Source organism: Ahaetulla prasina, chromosome 4, assembly GCF_028640845.1.
Source record: "Ahaetulla prasina isolate Xishuangbanna chromosome 4, ASM2864084v1, whole genome shotgun sequence".
Taxonomy (NCBI): Eukaryota; Metazoa; Chordata; class Lepidosauria; order Squamata; family Colubridae; genus Ahaetulla; species Ahaetulla prasina.
In genome coordinates, this window is record NC_080542.1 from 94,939,169 (window position 1) to 94,951,563 (window position 12,395).

At 35.8% G+C, this 12,395-nt stretch overlaps 1 protein-coding gene across 1 annotated transcript in view; it reads left to right on the forward strand.

The window, feature by feature from the left end:
- Nucleotides 1-12,395, forward strand: part of NEK10 (NIMA related kinase 10) — a 157,527-nt gene that overhangs the window by 57,111 nt on the left and 88,021 nt on the right. Inside the window, exons 18-22 of the mRNA XM_058182967.1 lie at nucleotides 5,964-6,066; nucleotides 6,436-6,564; nucleotides 7,973-8,110; nucleotides 8,904-8,949; nucleotides 10,157-10,278. Of these exons, the coding sequence (XP_058038950.1) occupies nucleotides 5,964-6,066; nucleotides 6,436-6,564; nucleotides 7,973-8,110; nucleotides 8,904-8,949; nucleotides 10,157-10,278 (538 nt within the window). The remainder of the gene's footprint in view (nucleotides 1-5,963; nucleotides 6,067-6,435; nucleotides 6,565-7,972; nucleotides 8,111-8,903; nucleotides 8,950-10,156; nucleotides 10,279-12,395) is intronic.

Here is a 12,395-nt window from a genome sequence, read left to right on the forward strand (position 1 = left end):
CCTCTCATCAAGGGGACCAGATCACTGAAGTCCTGGTTGTAGTCAGTCACTGGTCTCCTCCCTTGCCTGATGGTTTTCATCCGGCCTTTGGCCTTCTGTTCTGCCAGGGGGTCCTCGAACCTCCTCCTCAGTGCAGTCATAAAATGCTCGTAGTTTTGCAGTAAGGGGGAGTGGCCGCTGTATAATGACACAAACCACGCAGCTGCTCTTCCAGTTAGGTTTTGGGTCACAGCTCTAGCCTGCGCTGCCTGTGACCAATATTTTCCCCCCCAGTCCATCATATGGTTATTCACTAACGCCAGGAACAGTCCTAGCTCCTTGGCATCTCCATCGAATTTCCCAGATATGGGGGGAATTTTAGGCTTTTTCCTTCCTCTGCTCAGCCTCACTTGGCCAGCAGGTGGCGTACGCCCTTCATCCAACTCATCTGCCTCTGGGAAGGGGATTTCTGGTTCTGGTTGTTCCAAAATCTCTATGCATTGGGAAACTCCCCCAATTGCTCCCCTGGTAATTTCTTCATCCTCTTCTCCCTCCCCCCTGGAGGACCGAATAGGGGATTCATACCTTTGGCACGCTGCTTGCCTTACTTTCACCTCACGGCAATGCCTCGTCCAACTGGAGCTTGTCTCTGATTTCCTGCTCCTGTTTCCAATCTGAAAGTCTAGCTTTCCCCTTTTTGCTTTTAGTCACTCCAGAAGGAAGCACTTCAGGATCTGGTTGCCACATTTTTTTCTTTCAGCTGTAATTGCTCCATCCACCGGGCTCTGCAATCCTCCAGTTCAGGGTTAAAACTGACAGAAGGAAAACCTCCGGCCGCCTCCTCCAGTTCAGAAGCTGGCTGGCTTCCCATGAAAGTTTTTCTTTTGACCCCCTCGGTATTTTGGTTAAAATCCTGGTTGGTCGACATGCTGTGAGATCCAACTTATTGTCAGGCTATCTCTGATTATATTTAGGAAAGAAAACACCTTGACCTCATTTGGAAATGAAGAAAAGTACTTTTACTAAATACATCTGGACTACAGCCGGATAAAGTTGGATTTGAAGCAAAATATGGCTAACATTCCATATCCCCTTGTTAGTCCCTCCTCCCCACCAGGGGTCAGGCAGGTCTGGTCCAATGCCAGCTCCTTCTCGCCCCCCGTGGTAATCTTCTTCCGCTGGTCTCTGGCTGTTAATCATCTCAGGAATGCAGTCTTTGTTGGAAAGCACACGCTCTAACATTCTTGCTGATTTCAAACCGTAAATCTCCCCCCCTTTGTTCTTATGTCAGATGACACTCTTAAAGGGCCCTCTTCTCTTAACCTGAATAGGATAGTAATACATCTTACATCCATGAGCTATTTTACATTACACAAAGAACCCATTGCAATCTAACTAAACTACTGAATATAAATTGTACAAAAGAATGTGAGGATTGGAGTGGAGTCTGACAGGTGTCATCTGAAACAAAAATAAAAATCTAGGTAAAACATTCATTTTAATAGCTGCTATTCTCCCCAATAATGATAATTGTAATTTTTTCCAACTGAGCATTTCCTTCTGAACTTTTTGCCATAACACCTCAAAGTTATTCTTATACAATTTCACATTTGATGAAGTAATATAAACCCCTAGATATTTAACCTTTTTTTACAATTTCAAATCCTGTTGTTTCCTCTAATTTTTCTTTCTGTTATCTAGTCATATTTTTTATTATCACTTTTGTTTTATTCTGATTTACTTTAAACCCTGAAACCTTTCCATAATGACCAATTATTTCCAACAAACATACACTTGAGTTTATAGGATTTGACAAAATAATCACCAAATTATCTGTTGTCTAATTTTAATTCCCTCTATCTCCTTTAACTCTCTTATTTTATCCAGTAGTGGCTCCAAAGTTAAAATAAACAATAATGGTGATAAAGGACACCCCTGTCTTGTTCCTTTCGCAATCTTAAAAGCTTCTGTCAAACTACCATTAATTATTATCTGGGCTTTTTGCTCTCCATAAATCACCCTAATTATTCTCATAAAACAATCTCTAAATTGCAGTTTGTCTATTAATTTAAATAAAAATTCCCAGTGCAATCGATCAAAGACTTTCTCTGCATCCAAAAAAAAATAAATGCTGCTGAAATCTGATTTTTCTTTTCTAAATATTCCAATAAATTTACAATCTGTCTTAACTTTATTCCTCATCTGCCTCCCCTTTATAAATCCCGATTGATCAGTATGAATTCTTTGTTGCCAAACTAACATTAATCTATTCGCTATTATTTTAGCAAAAATTTTATAATCATTATTCAAAAGTGAAATCGGCCTATAATTCCCAGGTTTAGTACAATCCTGTTCTTCTTTTGGTATCAATGAAATAAAAGTAGTTCTCCATGATGGGGGTATTCCCCCTCCTAATTGTATCTGATTAAATAATTCCTTAAGTGGTCCTACTATTTCATTCTGTAAATTTTTGTAATAAATTGCTGTAAGTCCATCCGTACCAGGGGTTTTTCCCATTTTTGTTTTATTGCCAAAATAATTTCTTCAGAAGTTATAGGCCGATTCAGTTCTTCTCTTTGTTCTAAGGTTAAACCTTTAGCCTTATACTCTTTAAAATAGTTATCAATATCCATGTTCAAGACTGTATCTTTAGCATATAAATTTGTATAATATTCTAAACAAGCTTTTTTAATTTTATCCTGTTGATATCTCTCTTTACCTTTATATTCTATTTTTTCTATAATACGTGCTTTTTGTTTTTTCCTTAACATATATGCTAATCACCTACCAGGTCTATTTGCATTACAAAAGGTATTATATTTAGCATATTGTATATTTGTTGCCACCTGGTCTGCCATTATCATATTAAATTGACTCTGTAATATCTTTATTGCATCTTTAAGTTTTGATCATATGGACTATGTATTAATAATTGTTGTTTCTTTTGAATTTCCTCTTCTAAGTACCTACACTGTTTTTGTTGCTTACTCCTCTGTTTATTTTTCATATATATTAAAACTCCTCTCATAAAAGCCTTACTCGCGTCCCAAACCATTTCTATCAATGTTCCCCTATTCAAATTATCATCAAAAAATTCTTTCATTTGTTTTTTACATTGATTTACATTATCTTCATATCTAAACAATTTTCATTTACTCTCCATGATCTTCTGCCACCTTTTTCTTGTTGCAATTCCAACCATACTGGACTATGGTCAGATAAGCACCTTGGAAATATCTTTGTTTTCTTAACCCTAGAAACCAAATCATTAGTGATTAATATAAAATCAATACGTGAAGAAGATTGATGCCTGCCAGAAAAAAAGGTATAGTCTCTATCTTCAAGATTTTGCATTCTCGATACATTTCTCAACTCAAAGTCTTCCATTATCTCAAAAAAAGATTTGGGCAGCTTTGCATGTGTAGGAATCTTCTTTGAGAAAATTCTCTTATCCTTTTGGGTGTCTATTACATCATTCCAATCCCCTAGTATAATAAAAGATTTGTAATCCCAAAGGGTCAGTTTATCATGCAGCATTCTATAAAAATTTTCTTGTTGCTAGTTAGGTGCATATACACCAATCAAGAGTGTCTTTTTTCCTTCTAATACAAGTTCAATAGCAATATCTCTCCCTTGGATATCTGCTTCAATTAATTTAGCTGGTATATCTTTTCTCAAATATACTACTATACCATTTTTCTTATCCAAAGCTGAAGTATTTACCTAGTTTTGAGTTTATTAAGTATTTTTGATCTGATAGTTTAATGTGTGTCTCTTGTAAACAAATCACATCATTTTAAAATTGTCTCAAATAATGAAATAATTTTCTTCTTTTCTGCACTGAATTCAAACCATTAACATTCCAAGTTAGAAATTTATTTGCCATCACTGGCCTCACGAAGCTTTTGAGCAATCAGCTGAAGATCCTCACTCCCCCTTGTCTTCGGCCTTGCTCCTCCCACTGCTTCTGTAGTAAGATCCTGACTTTTACTTTGAAGTTGATCCTCCTTTTCTTTACACTTAATAGCCCCCCTTGTCATCCTTTGTTCTTGTGGCTGTTCTTGGGATAATAACATCAAAGGGGCCAAATCGGCTTCCACACTCATTTGCTCTCTTGAGAGCTTTTATCTGTTGCTTCTGGATCAACTTTCAGCACATTAAAAAGAAAGTCTTTTGCTTTCAACACTGTTTCAATATGATATCTCCTTCCTTGAAAAAACACTGTGAGACCAGCTGGAACCTCCCATCTAAATTGAATCTGGCGTTTCTTAAGCTCTTGTGTAAAAAATATAAACTCTTTTCTATCTTTTAACGTCTTAGGGGGAATCTCTTTCAGAACCATCACCTCTTGTTCTCCTATTTGCAACTTTTTCTGTTACGTGGCTTGCAGAATTTGATTTCTCATTGTTCTTGTCAAGAAATAAACCACAATGTCTTTTGGCAATTTTTTTTGTCTAGCAATCCATGAATTAACCCTATATACTTTGTCAATTTGAAAAGCAATCTCTTGTGGATCACATCCTAGCATTTCAGCCAAAACTTCTGATAGGATTTTCTTAAGGTCTTCATCCTTTACTTCCTGCAAGCCTCTGATTCTCAAAGCCCCCTCCATCGCCCTGTATTGTAACATCACCACCTGATCTTCATTTTTATCCACTTTTATTTGCAATTCTTCCATTTTATTTTCCAAATGCTGGTTAGACTGATTAATTTCTTCCACTTTCTCTTCCAATACCTCCAAATTCTTTTCCAAGCCTTGAAAAGCCATCAAAATGTCATCTCTTATTTTTTTATTATTTTCTTTCATTTCCTCTTTGATCAATTCATTCACCTCAGAAATATGGTTCATAACTTCTTTAAACCTTTCTTCAAACATTTTTTGTCTGTTCTTTAAACATATCATCCATACCCACTTCAGATCCCCTTCTTGTAGGTTTAGGTGGCTTAGAAGCCATTTCAATTTCCAAGTTAAAATTCAGTTATAAAGTCAGAATCAAAGATATAAAATAAAATAAAAACTTTTTCTATCTTCTATCTACCTTTCAATGTAGGAGAGCCTCTGCTTTATTACAATCCACAAATACAGTCTCCACTTGATTACACAAACAGCTTCCAACTTTCACTTCCTCTCAGATGCCATTTTCAGCAATCTTAATTAAAACGATAGAAAGTTTCTTTTCTTAAAGGGTAGAAGTCAGGTTCTATACTTGCAATCCCAATGATTGATCACTTGTGTTTGTTCCGTCTGCATCCAGAAGTCCAAAAAAAAATAATTACTTGGGCAGAGGTGGTCGCTTTCTTCTTTTCCTGCTGCTGCAGGAGCATGTTGGATTCGGAGCTCAGCGGAATTATGCAGGACTCAACCCTCCGAGGCTTCACTTTCACAAAGCAAAGCCTCTGGGGAGTTCTACCGCTTTTCCGCTGCTCTTTCCTTTCCCTTTCTCCCAGGGAAAGTACTTCAAGCTGGCAAACAGCTGATTTTCGCTGTTTTCGTCGGCTTTTACAAAACCTCAGCACAGGGCACCTTTTCAGGCGTCCAGCAAGGAAAGCGGTGCCACCAGAAGTCTTTTTTTGTCCTCATTTTTAAGTTTGCTATTTATCTATGTACAGACGCGCACACACTAAACATTTTGGTAGGGTGGGGTGATTTCCTGCATTGTGTCAAATGGTGTTAGTAACCTAGATTCACAAGATAGGGAAGCTGGGCAGTATAATGACTTTCTAATTTTAATTTTCCTTTTTGCTTGTGTCTGTGGGGCAGATTTATCTTAAATTAATAACTCTTTCCAGTAAATATGGAATTTTATGAAGGAAAGGGATTGAACCAACTTTTGATATGTTACTCACATGTTTAAAGGTAGAACTATTTTGTCCTTAGCACATTTGTCAGACACAAATTATAAAAGAAATTAATTTTTAAAATGTGAGAAATGAAAATGGGTATAAAGCTGATTCCATAAGTATTTACATTTATATTTTTATAGGCTCTTTCCTACAGATTTGTTTGAAAGCTTCATAGATGTTGGCCATTATATTCGCGAGATCAGTGCCTATGAAGAGCTAGTACTGAAATTAAATGCGTTACTGGTGGGTAGTATATGTTTTTTCTTATTCAAATGAACTCATTCCTGCCAAAATGTTTCACCTTACTCTGGCTTTTAAATGTCATCTTTGAATAAAATATTGCAAGTTTTTGAAAGAGAACTTTGAAAAGTGCTTTTATACAAGAGATAGCTGTATAATGCTATTGTAGTATACTTTTTGGTAACCTTAAGACCCCATACTTTTTTTCATGTGCTCTGGCTGCATAAATTTCATTTAAGAATGGAATAGTCAAAGAAGTTTCTTGACTGAGATGAAAAAATGGGTGAAGATGGTTTTTAAGGGGAAAGTGGGACTTTTATAAATTATAATCATTGTCTAAAATTACATCAATAAAGTAACTTTTGTAACCAGGAGGATGAAGTTAAGCAAATTGCTGAAAATATTGAAAATATTAATCAGAATAAAGCACCAATGAAATACATAAGCAATTATGCAATTTTGGATCATCTTGGCAGTGGAGCATTTGGAAGCGTTTATAAGGTAAAGCTGCCTTTGATTTGTCTTGAATATTGATTTTCATATTCCTTTTAATAATTCTCACACTTGATTGCAAATATATGTTATTTATCCTTATTGACAAAGGAAAGCAATATATTGATTTGACTTAGCATTATTTGTAAATAGAATATTTCCAGTAAATTCATTGAAACAGAATCTTTCAGGCTTGGACTCCATTAACATTAAAAGTTTTTTACATTTTGAGTACTTGCCTATTTGTAGCACATACTATTAATGTAAACATTTCTAAGATAATATGTCTCAAGTAGTTTAAATAATTTATAGTTAGCTATATAAATAATAATTAGTAGTGCCTACAATGTGACCTGGCCAATTTTCAGAGATTCTGACTTTCTACTCAAATCTGTTAGGACAGTGGTTCTCAATCTTGATAGTGCTGCGACCCCTTTAATACAATTCCCCACGATGATGCGACACCTTTAATACAATTCCCCACGATGTGGCGACCCCAACCGTAAAATTATTTTCGTTTTAAATTTATCGTGTCTGAAGCCCTATTGGCTAGCGATCTGAACTGCTTGTGATTGCCTTGAGGATGGAGGCATTAAAGCGGAGACTCCTCCCCTATTAAGTTTATTGCACCTGAAGCCAGATTAGGCTAGCGATTGGAAGTGATTGCAGCTGGCTTGATAGGGAGACATCAGAGCAAAGATTTCTCTCTTTTTTAATTCATCGCGCCTGAAGCTGAATTCGGCTAGCGATTTGAAGAGCCTGCAGCTGGCTTGTAGAGTCAACCATTGGAGCGCAATTCTTCGACTCGCAAGTATACTTCCCATATTTCCGATGGTCTTAGGCGACCCCTGGCAAATCATCATTTGACCCCCAACGGGGTCGCGACCCACAGGCTGAGAACTGCTGTGTTAGGACATTCAATAGTCATATATCATCCAAAAATATACTTTTTTTTATTTCTTTTTGTCACAACAGTATACACAAACAATTGTCATAGATAAAACAACATATCTTGAAGAAAATATATATATATAAGTAAAAAATATGCATCAACTATATCAATTTGATATAATGAAAGGAACAATAGGATAGGAACGGTAGGCACTTTTGTGCTCTTATGCTCTTATTTTGTGCTCTTATTGTTATTTATTATTTATTATTAATAATTAATTATTATAAATAATTATTATAAATAATTATTATATATAATTATTAATATATAAATATAAATAATTATTATAAATAATTAATAATTACTAATTAACAATAAATATTAATAATAATTATTGTTATTATTATCTTATTGTGCTCTTCTGCTCTTATTCTCATTGCAAAATGGGAACTTGGGAACTAGGGAACTACATTGTAATTTCTGTTACATACTATCTGTTCATATCATTTTTTCTTCTTCTTGTAGGTTAGAAAACATAGCGGACAAAACTTTCTAGCAATGAAAGAGATTAATTTACATAATCCAGCATTTGGAAAAGATAAAAAAGATCGAGAGAGCAGTGTAAAGAACATTGTCTCCGAATTAACCATAATTAAAGAACAGGTAAGACTAAACAAAAATAAGTTTCAAAGAAATTGTTGGGGGAAGTCTTCCAATTACAGTTTAGATGCCAATTAAAGTGAAGTTATTTTAATTACTATGCTACCCTGAGTATGCGTTGGCTATCTACTTTTATTTTCCTGCCTAGGCTTTTCATTGCCTGCTACTTCCTATTAATCCCTAGTAAGTTTGTAGGGGACTAGGGAACTGCTATAGTGCACGTGCCTTCCCAACCTATTCCAAGTCTTGATTGAGCTGTATGATCATTCATACATTTGCAGTTGAAGACTGATCAAGAAAAAAAGTGAAATTAGTAATAAGCTCTAAAAACATAACAGAGACATTGTGATATCGATGGTGTTCTGTTATCTGTTGTTGGTGCAATCCTTCAAATAAGCATTAACACCACTCAAATGTCAAAAGACATTCTAATATTCAAACTTGCCATAATTACCATTTAGAAGAATATTACCTTTAATGTTGTACTGCTTCTAGAATGAGTAGGGTTAATATTTTTTCTTGAAGGAAAGGGGGGTTGAGGGTAGCAATGGGTGTGTTTCACTTCCTTAAAAGTCTGTCACTTCCAAACCATTCAGACTGAAATCATTGTACTGATTTGCCACAAAATTTCAATGGTAGAGTTGATAAACAGATTAAAGGTAGATATGAAGGTACTTTATGCTTCCTTTCAGACTCGTATTTTTTGAAAAAAGAAAAAACATTGTTGTACTGGCTCACATCCAGTGTATCACAGACTGCCCACATCTAATCTAACATTTGTACATTTTTATTTTAGCTTTATCATCCCAATGTTGTACGATACCACAGAACCTTTTTAGAAAGTAAGTATAAGTCTATAAAGTGGCAATCTACAGTGTATTATTTTCATAATTTTTTTAAAAAAGTTAGGTAGGGACTATATCAGAAATGTTTACTTTTGACATCTTCAAGAAGATTATTTTGCATTTTTTGAAAAGTATTAAATTGTTAGTTAAAAGACAAGGGAAGAAAGGGAATGTATTGGAAGCAGAAATTAGAAGTTTGAAGCATTATGCTTAAAAAAGCTAACAAACTTAGCTTTGTCTTTTCAAGAGCTGAGGTTTCTAGATGGCAGGAGTATTTGTGAGTAGCCAGGGGTTCCACTTAATGTATCTTTGTGTATATATGGGATAATACATATAGTCCTTGAATTACAATCATTTGTTTAATGATTGTTCAAAGTTATAACAGCACTGAAAAAAGTGACTCATGACCAGTTCTCACTCTTAACACCTATGGCAAGAAAGGTTGTAAAATAGGGCACAACTCACTTAACTGCCTTGTTTAGCAATGGAAATTTTGGGCTCAATTGTGGTCATAAGTCATGTTTGAAGATCATAGTGAGTGGGCAGTGATTATATGTGAGTAGAACCATGATTCTCTATTTTTCCTTGATAGAGAGTTTTGGAGGTTCGTTATTTACATTATCATTTTAGTATCTTTCTCAAATCAGAAATTGCTATTATCTTTCAGAAGCTACCTCAAATGGAGTTTGAAAAACATTAAGCTGCCCAAAATTGCTCTTCAAGACAGAGGGCATTACAGGAGTTTTCACACTTAATGTTTTTGGGATGTACAAATCAATTAACTACAGATCTACAATTGTTAGTTTAGATTTGCTGGCAAATCTCACTATAGCAATTCTGGCAGCATACAATATAAAACTTTGTAAAACTACAAAAACATATATATAAAGTACCTAAAGGTGTTTTTTCAGGAGGCAACTGGACTTTCTTGCTTTTTTCTTTGAAGATATTTCACTTCTCATCCAAGAAGCTTCTTCAACTCTGACTGAATGGTGGGGAATGGAAGGATTTATATTCCTTGTAGACAGCTGGTCATTTGCATCCTTTTTGAGGGTTGTTGAAGCACTTGGATAATCAAGTTTGCCTTTACATATCATTTATACTTCAGAATCTCCAAGAAATATGCCTGCTTGATTTCCCTTGCATAACTATAGTTTACAGAAATAAATTAGTATTCTTACTTTTTTTATTTCATTACGTATAGATGATAGATTGTATATTGTCATGGAGCTCATAGAAGGAGCACCCCTTGGAGAACATTTTCATTCTTTGAAGGAAAAACAACAACAATTTACAGAAGAGAGAATATGGAATATATTCATTCAAGTAAGAACCTGAAGTTGTCTTCATTACTTCCCCCTACATGTTTTCTGGTCATGTAGGGGGCCTGATTGATTGATTTTAATATTTGGGGATTTTAGCGGGTTTTTATCTTTTATATTTTTTGCCTAATAGTTTTAAGTATACAGCAGTTTAATTAGATTTTTAATTTTGTTATGGTATTTTAAATGGTTTTTGGATTATTGTCGTTTTACTTGCTGTACACCGCCCTGAGTCTTTGGAGAAGGGCGGTATAAAAATGTGAATAAATAAATAAATAAATAAATAAATGTAATCAGGAGTCCGAAAAGTCTGAAAATCATGTTAGTGTCATAAAATTAATTTCAAGCCACTCAAAGTGAAGTTTTCCAATAGTTCTTTTATTCTTGTGTTATTTGGACAAAAGCAAGGCAAGCATGCAATTAATCTTAATTAATTCCTTTATAGTTGTACATATACTTTTTTTTTAATTTGAATTTATATCCCGCCCTTCTCCGAAGACTCAGGGTGGCTTACATTGTGTTAAGCAATGTAATACTTGTCTAATTTCAAAGTTATCTTACTACAATAAGTTATGCCCAACAAAGCTACTCAAATTGCTGAAAGTATTGCTTCCCAACTAAGCTGGTGATCAGGCTGCATTAAAATGGGCTGGGAAGCAGACTCAGGGCATCCCATGCTCCAATCAGAGTGGTCTTGAATTTCAGGGTCTGGGTTTATTCCAATTTTCTCTTTATACCCAACTTATTTACTCAAAATCCATGTGTATGGTACATCTTGCCCCGTCAGGAACTTTACATTCTTACTGTTTGTTCCAAGACTCCACTACATTCTGTACACCCACTAACACTCTACCTGGTATCACCAACAATAAATCATTCATACACATACTCAGAATCTTTCTGAGACACATTCCAGCAACATGAATTTTCCAGCAAGTTCATGAAAAGGCTAACTATGATTGTAGTACAGGCCCTCTATGTTCATAACTTATATTTGTGATATATTCATAATATATAACATAAAATATGTAAGATTAGGGTATGATGGCAAAAAATAATCACATGGCAGCATCTTTTCTAAAATACTTTTCTAAAATACTTTTAAAAGATCTAAACTTTTGTGAGCTTATAGGTTAGTTGGAAAAGATACTGCCTTACTGCTACTTTTTTTTGATACCATAAGCTAACATCGTTTTCCATCTGTAAGGATTATATAGTAAATAATATGTTGATGTTCATTTTGTCCCTTTTGAAGTATCCATGTTCATTTTGTTTGCAATAAGACAAAATTGTCACTAGAAGAATTGATCATGAAACTTTTTGCCAAAAATCTATCAAATTATCATATTTTTCAGTATATAAGACGCACCGGAGTATAAGACGCACCTTAATTTTTTTTGGGGGGGGAACAAGAAAAAAAGAATTCTGCCTCTGCATACCAGCATCAGGATCACCGGTGTCCTCACTTCCATTCGGGTTTTGATAATGGGAGTGGCTTGGGGAAGCACGGAGGTCGTGACTTGCTTGGTGAAGCAGGCACTGCGCAGGGGGCAAAAGGCAAGGCGCTGCCACCCAAAAACACTGCTGCCATGATCTCTGCTGCCTGGAGATCTCCGCTGCCTCCCTAGTTCCAAAAATGGGGTGTGCAGAGGCAAAGAAAGAGCATCATGTTTTTGGCGGTTCCAGGCAGCAGAGATCGTGGCAACAGTTTTCGGGTGGCAGCGCCTTGCCTTACACCTCCTGCGCAGTGCCCAGCAAGCTGCCAGTTCCTTGAAGATGCAAGACCGTTTTCATGAGGATGCACAGCTGTGTGGGAGGAAAACGCGATGCATTTTTTCCTCCCCGATTACCCAAAGCAATTCGCAAAGCGGCGTGCCCTCCTCCTTCTTTTCTGCAGTTGGCTTCTGCTCCTGCCCGGGAGGCAGATCTGGCTAGGAGGAAAGAGAAAGTGAGACTGCAGAAAAGGAAGAGGAGGGTGCTCAGCTTTGCAAATTGCTTTGGGCAATCAGGGAGGAAAAAGAGCGTTGCCTCTATGCATGGCATTTTCTGGTGTTTTTTTCCTCAATTCTCTAAAGCAATTTTCAGAAAATGAGGAGGAGGGCATGCAGCTTTGCAAATTTC